The sequence below is a fragment of the Heterodontus francisci genome, chromosome 46 (assembly GCF_036365525.1).
Source record: "Heterodontus francisci isolate sHetFra1 chromosome 46, sHetFra1.hap1, whole genome shotgun sequence".
NCBI classification, from domain to species: domain Eukaryota; kingdom Metazoa; phylum Chordata; class Chondrichthyes; order Heterodontiformes; family Heterodontidae; genus Heterodontus; species Heterodontus francisci.
The window spans coordinates 14,271,581-14,284,581 of NC_090416.1; the positions used below are offsets into that span (position 1 = coordinate 14,271,581).

The window sequence follows — 13,001 nt, forward strand, 5'->3', positions numbered from 1 at the left end:
GCTTCCTAACATCACCCCTGAACGGGCTGGCTCTAATTTTCAGGTTATGCCCCGGCCCCTACCACCCCAACCTTGTTCTGAACTTCCCCCACCAGAGGAAATAATTTGTCTCTACCCTATGAACACTATCGGTGTTGAGGACAGGGAGGGGCTTGCTCTCTCGGCCTTCTATTCGGTGTTGTCAGTAGCAAATAAAGCAGGATTGCGTGTCGGGTTGCCGGGGTAACTGAACTGATGGGTGTGGCTGTGCAGTACATGCCCAGGCTCCAGGTGAGCTGCGATGATGTAAACAGCCTGCAGTCTGTTCTGTAACATATAGCAAGGCTGCCTTTATGTTTGAGAGGAGAAAGTTTGAACCCTGTGCATTTTGTCCTCCGCCAAACTTGCTGATCAAACAGTAAGTTAATTGAAACCAAGCTCGGTAAGTGCCATTTTAAAAACTATGCTCAGTAGAGTGTTTGGGTGTATGGCAACTTTACACCTACGTTTTTGATGGACCAGTTTTTGGAGTATTTAGGGCGTTGTATTCAAGGCTTCAAGTTACTTGCTTTTTTAAAGGAATGTATTGTGAACTTAGAATTTAACTACAGTTGTAGTTTTTCTTGGTTTCTGTCTGCTGTTTCCCTCCCCATTCAGTAATATTTCCACCCTCCAGATAATGCCCCCCCACACCAGCCCACCGCCACACACCCCCCCCCGCCTCGATCGCTGCAGATGTTGATCGGACAAACCCAATGACTGTTTCATTGCAGACATTTGCTGAGTTCCTCAGCCACTGCTGCAATAACATACCAACGTCCAGTAACATGCAAAGGCATGTTTTGTAGTGGGAAAGAGACTTCCTGTCTTCTGCAGAGAATCCCCATTATAGGAATAACACACAAAATCAAAATCGGAGTTCACCTCTCCTCAGCCATTTACATATGAGGTGTTTTTTTTTAAACCACATTTTATCAGCCGTGGCTCCGTGGGTAGCACTGTTCCCTCTCTGTCAAGGTTGTGGGATGGAGTCCCACTCTAGAGACTTGAGCATCTAATCCAGGTTGACACTCTAATACTGCACTGACAGAGGTGCCGTCTTTCGGATGAGATGTTAAACCGAGGCCCTGTCTGCCCCCTTGGGTGGGCGTAAAAGATCCCACAGCACTATTTTGAAGAAGAGCAGGTGACTTCTCCCTGATGTCCTGGGGCCAATAGTTATCCTCAACCAGCCTCTAAAACAGCTGACCTGCTCATTATCACATTGCTGTTTATGGGAGCTTGCTGTGTGTAAGTTGTCTGCTGTGTTTCCTTCATAACACCAGTAATTACGCTTCAAAAAAATACTACAATGTAATGTAAAGTGCTTTGGGACATCCCAAGGTCATGAAAGGTGCAAGTTCTTTCTTTATAATTAACCAAGAGAATTGCACTGAACAGACCTTGGTCTATAAACACCATGCTATTCAATTTGAACGTGCTATTGGGATGTGGGCCTGTGGGGGAGGCTATGAAAATTCAAGTGCGAGATGCCATAGGAAATGGAGTTCATCTTTCATATTATTTCATGCCTGTTGGTGGAAATAGCATGCGACACCACTCAGGAGTCAAGTCTGCTGTTGGTGCTGATTTGTTACTGACTTAAAATCAAATTGCAGATATTAAAAAGAACATGGGTGCTTTTTTCTGTTGGAATTAGCTGCAGGTTTAGAGAAATGTCCCTTTTATGGTTACTGTAGTGGGCCCATTCGGGAGAGTTTACAGGATTTGGAAATTTTGACCTTCACTCTAGCTGGTTCTGTAGTTACAGACTAATGAGGTGTTAAACTGACCTGTTTTATTTAAACAGTGAAAGGATAAGTACTAGTCACGCTCTTTTAATATCTCTTATCGTGTTTCAGGTAGACGTCAGATTTCAATGTCAGCCTTGGCTCTGTTGGTAGCACTCTCATCATCCTCATTCAGTCCCCACTCCAGAGACATGAGCACATAATCTAGGCTGACACTTCAGGGGAGTTCTTCCAGGTGTCCTGGGGGACATTTATCCCTCAACCAGCATCACCTAAACCAGCTCAACTGATTATTTATCTGGTTTGCTGTGGGATCTTGCTGTACGCACAATGGCTCCCATGTTCACCTTCATAACAAGGAGTGACTGCACTTCAAAAGTAGCTCATTTGGCGCCGAAGGACTTCCAGACATGCTGAGGATATGAAAGGCGTTATATAAATGCAATTGTGTACATTCCTTCTTGCCATTTTTGTGATGATAACATAGGAAATAGGAGCGGGAGTAGGCCATAATGCCACTTGAGCCTGCTCTGCCATTCAGTAAGATCATGGCTGTCCTCCTACCTGAACTCCACTTTCGCCCCCTATTCCCATGTCCCTTGATTCCCTTAGTGCCCAAAAGTCTGTCTATGTTCATGATTAGATTAGATTAGATTAGAGATACAGCACTGAAACAGGCCCTTCGGCCCACTGAGTCTGTGCCGAACATCAACCACCCATTTATACTAATCCTACACTAATCCCATATTCCTACCAAACATCCCCACCTGTCCCTATATTTCCCTACCACCTACCTATACTAGTGACAATTTATAATGGCCAATTTACCTACCAACCTGCAAGTCTTTTGGCTTGTGGGAGGAAACCGGAGCACCCGGAGAAAACCCACGCAGACACAGGGAGAACTTGCAAACTCCACACAGGCAGGACCCAGAATCGAACCCGGGTCCCTGGAGCTGTGAGGCTGCAGTGCTAGCCACTGTGCCGCCCTATCTTGAATATATTCAATGACTGAGCCTCTGAGGTAGAAAATTTCAAAGATTCATGACCCCCGAGTGAAGAAACGTCTCCTCATTTCAGTCCTAAATGGCCAACCCCATGTCCTGAGACTGTGCATACTGGTTCTAGACTCTCCAGTCAGGGGAAACAGCCTCTTAGCATCTACCCTGTCGAGATATTTTACCAGCAGATGGGGTGGAAGGTACACAGGGGCCTATAAACTCAAATTGCTTCACTTGGAGTAGTTGGGAGCCCCTATTAAGTGGGCATGCATTTTTTAATTCCCTTGTGATTCCTGATAGCTGGCAGTAATAGTGGGGAAATTAATTTAATTTCAGAAGACTTCAGGACAAACCTGGAGGGTTGGTGACCCTGATGCTGGCAGCAAGCTAAACTAACTAGACAAGGACAAGATTGCACATGTGCGCCAGTGTAGCTGTTTCCAAGTTTCATTCATAATTCTCAAAGGTCTGCCGTATGTACTGTCTAATATGAATGGCGTGATATGGTGTCAACTGTGGCTCGGTGGTTTGCATTCTCACCTCTGAGTCAGAAAGTGTCTGGAATGGACCTTGAACCAATCTATAATCCAGGCTGATACTCTCAGTGCAGTACCGATGAAGTGCAATTGGAGGTGCTATCTTTCGGATGAGACATTAAACTTGAGGGCCCTGTCTGCCATTTCAAGTAGATGTAAAAGATCCCATGGCACTATTCAAAGAAGGTCAGAGGACTTATCCCCAGTGTACAGCCAATATTTACCCCTCAAACAATGAAGGAGGTCGAAATGACCACCTTCTGTGCTATAAAAAAGTCTGTGTTTCATAAAAGGATGGACAGAATGGATTTGCCAGGAATAACAATAGGCCACAATGATCGTTTTCATGCCTTTAATGACCACAGCTGTAAAGCCCAACTCACTCCTAGGCTCCAGCATTTATTGTTCTTAACCTCCCTGCCTTACTGCACATCTGAAAAGCAATTTCTAAATAATTAATGTACTCTATTAACATGGAAGCAGTGACTGGAAAATCTTTCTTCCTCTCTTGCTTAAAGTTTGCTTTTAGTTTAATTGTTCCACACTGTAAGCAAGCTTGGGCCTGTGTGTGTTTAAGAGCACAAGATAATTTTTTAAACTCCGTGCCAGTATTATACTCAAGGAGTCAAAAGCTGTCTTTATGCACAGGTCTAGCTGTGTTGTCAGGAGCCTGGTATTGTCTACTGGTGCTGACGCTCAATAGGAAAAATTGTAATACGTAATTGTAAGAAGTTCGACACCATCCAGAACAAAGCAGCCCGCTTGATCGGCACCCTATCCACCACATTCAACATTCACTCCCTTCATCATCGATGCACAGTGACAGCGGTGTGTACCATCTGCAAGATGCACTGCAGCAACTCGCCAAGGCTCCTTCAACAGCACCTTCCAAACCCGTGACCTCTACCATCTAGAAGGACAAGTGCAGCAGATGCATGGGAACACCACCACCTACAAGTTTCCCTCCAAGTCACACACCATCCTGACTTGGAAATATATTGCCGTTCCTTCACTGTCGCTGGGTCAAAATCCTGGAACTCTGTTCGTAACAGCTCTGTAGGTGTACCTACCCCAAGGACTGCAGAGGTTCAAGAAGGCAGCTCACCACCACCTTCTCGAGGGCAATTAGGGATAGGAAATAAATGCTGGCCTAGCCAGCGAATGAATGAATTAAAAAAAACACATGGAATTGCATAAAATTTACACCATAGAAACAGGCCATTCAGCCCCATGGGTCTATGCTTCCCACCCTACTTCATCCTATCCCCATCAGCATAACCTTCTATTCCACGTGTTTATCTGGCTTCCTCTTAAATGCTTCTATCCGATCCACTCCATGTGTTAGCGAGCTCCACATTCTCACCACTCTCTGGGTAAAGTAGTTTCTCCTGAATTCACGATTGGATTCATTAGTGACTATCTTATATTGGTGGTTCCTAGTTTTTGGTCTCCCACGCAAGTAGAGATATGTCTTCTCTACATTGCCCCTATTGAACACCTTTGTGATTTTAAGACTTCTATTAGGTCACAGCTCAGCCTTCTCTTTTCCAGAGATAATAGCCTCAGCCTGTTCATTCTTTCCTGATAGTTATAACTTGTACTTAAGCAAATATATGTCTTAAGTGGCTCTTAATCTGTTATCTGAAGTTGCTGCTACTACCACCAGTACTCAAACCTAGCATTATACAGCTCACAATGTCCTCTAGATACAACACTGGTTTTAGAAGGACAGAATCTGCTGCCTGGATAAATATTAGCCAGGACACCAGGAAGGCAGAACTCCCTTGTTGTGTGCTGTAGGATCTTTTACGTCAACTGAAAGGGCAGTCGGGGCCTGCATTTAACGTTTCATCTGAAAAGCGGCACCTCTGACAGTACAGGACTCCCTCAGAACTGCTCTGAGAGGGTCAGCAAGCCTCTGGAGTGCGACTCAAACTCATGACCTTCTGGGATTAGAATAGGTAGGTGCTTGATGGCCGGCACAGACACGAAGGGCATGTTTCTGTGCTGTATGACTCTATGATTCAGAGGCGAGAGTGTTACCCACTGAGCCACGGCTGACACACATATTCTATTCAAACATGTTTGTTTCCAACCCTGGCACTAGTTGAGGCACTTTGTGAATTCACAGCTGATGGAGCAAGGGGAAGCGGTGGTGCAATAATGGAAAAGAACTTCAGCCTTTCAGTAATGAATTGCAATGAGAAGTTGCATGCACAAGTATGAAAATCATGGAAGTACAGCATATCCTCCTAGGAAATGCTGTTGGTATCTGGAGTCATTTACATGTCTTGCCATTAGAGATGTAACTCAATGTTGTGCTCCTCTCTTCCCAACCTCACCCCCAATTTGATCTGTATGTGACCCATCCCCCCCCCACCACACACAGTTGGTGAACCACAGCCTCACTGTAATCTTTACTATTCTAGCCTGCAGAAGGAACGGTTGGAGTCCCTGAACTCCCCAGGAGTACGGATCGAGGATATGGAACTCCGAGAAGAGTGGCAGGACGAAGAGTTTCCAAAGTAAGATGACATCTTCTATGCAGTTACATGTTGCGGTAGACTTAAAAGAGGGCATTTTATTTCCCTGCATTTGCCACATATTTTAAGTTCAGTGCAATGCAGACCCCTTTAATGTGGTTGTTCTATAAAGTAAAAATCTCTTGCAAGTAAAACTAAAAGGGCTAAATTAGGAAGAAAGGCTGTTTAGACTAGGATTGTATCCCTTTGAGAATAGAAAAAAGGAATGAAACCAGACGGACCACCCGGCATTGACCTAGGCACCGGAAACGACAACGGCAAACCCAGCCCCGTCGACCCTGCAAAGTCCTCCTTACTAACATCTGGGGGCTTGTGTCAAAATTGGGAGAGCTGTCCCACAGACTAGTCAAGCAACAGCCTGACATAGTCATACTCACGGAATCATACCTTACAGACAATGTCCCAGACACTGCAATCACTATCCCTGGGTATGTCCTGTCCCACCAGTAGGACAGACCCAGCAGAGGTGGCGGGACAGTGGTCTACAGTAGGGAGGGAGTTGCCCTGGGAGTCCTCAACATTGACTCTGGACCCCATGAGGTCTCATGGCATCAGGTCAAACATAGGCAAGGTAACCTCCCTCAGCTGATGAGTCAGTACTCCTCCGTGTTGAACACCACTTGGAGAAAGCACTGAGGGTGGCAAGGGCACAAAATGTACTCTGGGTGGGGGACTTCAATGTCCATCACCAAGAGTGGCTCGGTAGCACGACTACTGATCGAGCTGGCCGAGTCCTAAAAGACATAGCTGCTAGACTGGGTGGTGAGAGAAACAACAAGAGGGAAAAACATACTTGACCTTGTTTTCACCAATCTGCCTGCCGCAGATGCTTCTGTCCATGACTGTATTGGTAGGAGTGACCACCGCACAGTCCTTGTGGAGACGAAGTCCCGCATTCACATTGAGGACACCATCCATCATGTTGCACTATCACCGTGCTAAATGGGATAGATTTCGAACAGATCTAGCAATGCAAAACTGGGCATCTATGAGGCGTGGTGGGCCATCAGCAGCAGAATTGTACTCAACCACAATCTGTAACCTCATGGCCTGGCATATCCCCCACTCTACCATTACCATCAAGCCAGGAGACCAACCCTGGTTCAATGAAGAGTGCAGGAGGGCATGCCAGGAGCAGCACTAGGCATACCTCAAAATGAGGTGTCAACCTGGTGAAGCTACAACACAGGACTATCTGCAAGTCAAACTGCATAAGCAGCATGCAATAGACAGAGCTAAGCGATCCCATAACCAACGGATCAGATCTAAGCTCTGCAGGCCTGCCACATCCAGCCGTGAATGGTCGTGGACAATGAAACAACAAACTGAAGGAGGTGACTCCACAAATATCCCCATCCTCAATGGGGGAGCCCAGCACATCAGTGCGAAAGATAAGGCAGAAGCATTTGCAACAATCTTCAGCCAGAAGTGCCGAAGTGATGATCCATCTTGGCCCCCTCCTGAAGTCCCCAGCATTACAGATGCCAGACTTCAGCCCATTCAATTCACTCCGCGTGATATCAAGAAACGACTGAAGGCACCGGATACTACAAAGGCTATGGGTCCTGACAATATTCCGGCAATAGTGCTCCAGAACTTGCCGCACCCCTAGCCAAGCTGTTCCAGTATAGCTACAACACTGGCATCTACCCTGCAATGTGGAAAATTGCCCAGGGATGTCCTGTACACAAAAAGCAGGACAAGTCCAACCCGGCCAATTACCGCCCATCAGTCTATTCTCAATCATCAGCAAAGTGATGGAAGGTGTCATCAACAGTGCCATCAAGCAGCACTTGCTTAGCAATAACCTGCTCAGTGATGCTCAGTTTGGGTTCCGCCAGGGACACTCAGCTCCTGACCTCATTACAGCCTTGGTTCAAACTTAGACAAAAGAGCTGAATTCAAGAGGTGAGGTGAGAGTGACTGCCCTTGACATCAAGACAGCATTTGACCGAGTATGGCATCAAGGAGCCCGAGCAAAACTGAAATCAATGGGAATCGGGGAAAACTCTCTGCCGGTTAGAGTCATACCTAGCGCAAAGGAAGATGACTGTGGTTGTTGGAGGTCAAACATCTGAGCTCCAGGACATCACTGCAGGAGTTTCTTAGGGTAGTGTCCTAGGCCCAACCATCTTCAGCTGCTTCATCAATGACCTTCCTTCAATAATGTCAGAAGTGGGAATGTTTGCTGATGGTTGCACAATGTTCAGCATCATTCACGACTCCTCAAATACTGAAGCAGTCCGTGTGGAAATGCAGCAAGACCTGGACAATATCCAGGCTTGGGCTGATAAGTGACAAGTAACATTTGCACCACACAAGTGCCAGGCAATGACCATCTCCAACAAGACAGAATCTAACCATCTCCCCTTGACATTCAATAGCATTACCATTGCTGAATCCCCCACTATCAACATCCTAGGGGCTACCATTGACCAGAAACTGAACTGGAGTAGCCATATAAATACTGTGGCTACAAGAGCAGGTCAGAGGCTAGGAATCCTGCAGCGAGTAACTCACTTCCTGACTCCCCAAAGCCTGTCCACCATCTACAAGGCACAAGTCAGGAGTGTGATGGAATACTCTCCACTTGCCTGGATGGGTGCAGCTCCAACAACACTCAAGAAGCCCAACACCATCCAGGACAAAGCAGCCCGCTTGATTGGCACCCCATCCACAAACATTCACACTCTCCACCACCGACGCACAGTGGCAGAGTGTGTACCATCTACAAGATGCACTGCAGCAACGCACCAAGGCTCATTAGACAGCACCTTCCAAACCCACGACCTCTACCACCTCGAAGGACAAGAGCAGCAGATGCATGGGAACACCACCACCTGCAGGTTCCCTTCCAAGTTACACACCATCCTGACTTGGAACTATATCGCCGTTCCATCACTGTCACTGGGTCAAAATCCTGGAACTCCCTTCCTAATAGCACTGTGGGTGTACCTACCTCACATGGACTGCAGCGGTTCAAGAAGGCAGCTCACCACCACCTTCTCAAGGGCAATTAAGGATGGGCAATAAATGCTGGCATAGCCAGTGAGGCCCACATCCCGTGAATTAATAAAAAAAAGATTGAGGAGTAATCTTATTGAGTTGTTTAAAATGAGTAAAGGACTAGATAGTGTAGATAGAGAGAAACTATTTCCTCTTTTGGGAGGAGTCCAAAGCAAGGGGGCACGCTCTTAGAATTAGAGTCAGGCTATTCAGAGACCTCTTCACACAAAGGGGAGTGGAAATCTAGAACTCGCCCCAAAAAAGTTGTTGAGGCTGCGGGAGGTCAATTAGAAATGTTAAAACTGAGATTTAGATTTTTGTTAAGTAAAGATATTGAGGGATATGGAACTAAGACAGGTCGATGGAGTCACGATACAGGTCAACCATGATATAACTGAATAGGGGAACCGGCTTGAGGGGCTGAATGGCCTCCTTCTGTTCCTATGTCGCTAAGTATGTGCTTCCAAGAGTGAAATTTAAAACTGGGGAGTGGGAGATGGTAGAGACCTAATTAAGCAATAGTTATAAAAAAACACTCTTTTTCAGTTTTAGATGGGCATCCTCAGATCTGACAAACTGTGGTGCCTAGTAAACTGTAGTCATGTGCCAATATATCCTTGTTCCCCTACAAATGCCTATATAGTGAGTTACAAAATCCTGACCATGCCACATTCAAAGGGGAAACTAAGAAGCAGAAATCTGATGCTTCTTCCTTTCCGTACACGCAAGGAAAGTCTTGCATTTATATAGCACCTTTCATAGCGTCAGGACTTCTTTTTTTGATCTGCAGACCTCTCCCAGAAGATAATGATGCCATGATAGAGGATGATCTGAATGCCAATACAGATGTCAACAGACCTGGTAATCATGCTGGATATGAAATTCCTAAACTGTGAATATCAGTATAAATGGTTTACTCCTACTGTTCTTTCAGACTGGTAGTACATGGCCTTGTAGTCCTGATCTCATTCCCTCTCTCCCAGCCCCCCTCATGTAAAGTAAATTCCCTTACAAAGCCTAGAGACCCTGGGTCTCCCCCTGAATTGGATACAATCATAGAAATGTTCATGCGTGTGGGGGAAAAAAAGGCTGCAGAAAGGCAAGCAAGCCCATTGATGAGTCTGACAGAAACTACAGCAAAGTCTCCCGATTTAAAAGCATGGTTATTTATTCGGCAAAATGCAGAGAGTGGAGGGTAGTTACAGAATGCAAATTGTTTGCGTAAATCAATCCCGGTCATTTCTAGCAGTGCAGTCTCCGGGCATGACTGTCAGGCGGAATTGCCCCATCATCTCCAATCTGTCCAGGACTAGTAGCATCAGTCTATGCAGCCTACCAGTAATGCTAAGTCCTGTGGACAATTTCAGGAAAACTCTCCTGAATACCTTAAATTACGAGGCTCCTTTATTATTGTAACTAGTCTTGAGGGAGCTGTGGTCGGCATCAACATTCCCCCCTACCCCCAAATGTGGTAAGTGACCTGAGAATGCTTGATGTTGTAAAGCTTGCGCAAGGATGTTTCACTTCTCAATCTAGACATCCCTTAGAAGTGTAGAATAGTACAGCACAGAAGGAGGCCACTCAGCCCACTGACTTTCAAAGAGCAATCCAGGCAGTCCCACTCCGCCACTGTTACCCCATATCCCTGCAATTCTTTCTCCTTCAAGTATTTATCCAATTCCTTTTTTGAAGGCTATTAATGAATCTGTATCCACCACCCTGCCAGGCACTCCAAATCCTAACCACTTGTTACGTAAACAGGTTTTTCCTCATGTCACCTCCGGTTCTTTTGGCAATCACCTTAAATCTGTGCCCTCTGGTTAGCGCCTCTTTAGCCATTGTAAACAGTTTCACTTTATTGACTCTATGTAAACCCTTTATGATCTTAAGCCCCTCTAACAATCTCCTCTTGGCCTCTCTGCTCCAAGGAGAACAACCCCAGCATTTCTGGAGACAAGTTTTTCTCTTTCCTCTTCCTTCATGAGAATAGTAATTTTTTTTTTTTTAAATTTGGTCATCAATGTTATCTCTCTTTATTTTCTCTTCAGTGCCACCAAACTCTCTACAACTTTGTGGAAACAAACACAAGAAACGCCTCCTTGCACCGGCAATCAGTTTGACCCTGGAAGGTAATGAGGAGACGGCACGCTCCGAAGAGAGGACACCGGACGAACTGGAAGGGGATTCCTACGATATAAATGTAGATGACTTAGAAACTCCTTCAGATAGTGAATCTTTTGAGGTGCCGGAGAATGGTAATGAGTTTGAGTGGGAAGGTAAACAAACGAATCAATGTCTGATCAATTCTTTTAATCATGTACTCCGAATGACTTTCTACTTTCATCTATCTCTTCCTTCGTGCAGGGATAAAGTACCGATGTTCGCAAGACTTGTTTTGTCACATTAGTAGGCATGACGGCCCAAGTTCTCCAGTGGACAGTAGGCGATTTCCACTTTCACTCCTAAAACTGGCTGACGTTCAAAGATGGTGGATGGTCCCCAACATGCACAAGCTAGGGACAGATTTGGGTTGTCATGTTCCATCGGAAAGACGCCTGACAAAAGTACTTCCTCTGGTGCTTCCCTTAAACTCTCATGAAATTAGATTGATGGTGAGCATGGGTTTCCCTACTCTGCCTCTCTCTGTCCCTATTGGAGGAGGGAGCAAGGATTTGGAGCATTTGGGGGAATGCAAACGTAAAATAAAGTGGGAGGAAAGGACGGATGTTGCCAATTTTTCTCAATACAACAACAATAATCCTAATCCCTCAAGGATCACCTTTTTTGTGATCTTGGTGCTTCATGCAAAACATGCAGTTGTGTGAGCGAACCTAGGACTGGGAGGAGGACATTTAGCCCCTTCAGACTGTTCCACCATACAATTATATCAAGGTCAATCTGTAACTTAATTGCATGCAAAAGGAGAGAGACAGTCCTTTTCTCTCTTTCACATGCTGCATCGTTGCATAATCCCATAGGGAATGTTAGGCAGATACCCTGCCCCATACTTCAACCGTTGCAGCTGGGGATTAGAGATGTACATTTTATAAGAACAGTCACTGCGATACTATGTGACGATGCCATAGGTTCCCTGTACTTTCTCCCCAGTCTTTTAGCTATGCACCAACTGTTATAAATCTGTGGCAGTGCAGCTTCCAAAATGGAAATTGGTGCTGATATGTATGGGCAAGAATTTGAACACTGTGTATGCATGAATGGTCAATGCACAAGGGATGTAATCGCAGTGATGCAGCCCTGCCTGGGGGCTTGAGTCGCAATGCTACTTTGTGACTGGATGTAAATTGAATAAAATGTCCAATGGGCTCAGCGACTTTGCTAAGCAGACCAAGAGGCTCCGAGAGGCAGCAAATTGGGAGACCCAGGACGCCTATTTCCTCTGCTGGCGGATTTATATGGCCAGTCAATTTGGAGACATCAACTGAATGGAGCTGGTATATTGGGCACCTATTACGCACCAGTCCTGAAGAAAACCGTTACCAGTCCTTTATAAATATTCCAGACACACAAACAACCCAAGGGCTATTTGGCCTCCACTTCGCTCCCTTCTCGCTCTCTGTGGCCCGTCCCAGCTGTATGTCTCCTTTTCCCCACTCCACCCCAATGCTCCAAAGTATCAGCCTTGGCTCCGAGTAGCACTCTCTCTCTTGCCTTGTCAGAAAGTTGGTGCCCATATCTAGGCTAATTCTTCCAGGTGCCAGTACCCAGGTGCCATCTTTAAGATGAAATGTTAAACCAAGGCGCTGTCTGCTCTGTCAGGTGAACATAAAAGATCCGATGGCCACTATTGGAAGAAGACCAGGGGAAGTTCTCCCCGGTATCCTGGACCGTTCTCTATTCTCACCAGCATCATTAAAAAAGTAGATGATCTGAGTTGTGGTTGTTAGAGGCCAATCATCTCAGTCTCAGACACTGCTGCAGGAGTTCCTCAGGGCGGTGTCCTAGACCCAACCATCTACAGCTGCTTCATCAATGACCTTCCTTCCATGATAAAGTCAGAAGTGGGGATGTTCAGTGCCATTCGAACTCCTCAGATACTGAAGCAGTCTGTGCCAATATGCAGCAAGACCTGGACAACATTCAGGCTTGGGCTGATAAGTGGCAAGTAACATTTGTGCCACACAAGTG

The 13,001-nt window shown here is 45.9% G+C and overlaps 1 protein-coding gene across 3 annotated transcripts in view; it reads left to right on the plus strand.

The window, feature by feature from the left end:
• Nucleotides 1–13,001, plus strand: part of bnipl (BCL2 interacting protein like) — a 52,340-nt gene that overhangs the window by 22,986 nt on the left and 16,353 nt on the right. For 2 of the 3 annotated variants that reach the window (XM_068022648.1, XM_068022646.1), the window contains exons 2-4: nucleotides 5,736–5,831; nucleotides 9,646–9,716; nucleotides 10,904–11,131. In XM_068022648.1, coding sequence (XP_067878749.1) covers nucleotides 5,736–5,831; nucleotides 9,646–9,716; nucleotides 10,904–11,131 — 395 coding nt within the window. The remainder of the gene's footprint in view (nucleotides 1–5,735; nucleotides 5,832–9,645; nucleotides 9,717–10,903; nucleotides 11,132–13,001) is intronic. The other variant, XM_068022647.1, reaches the window with a different exon arrangement.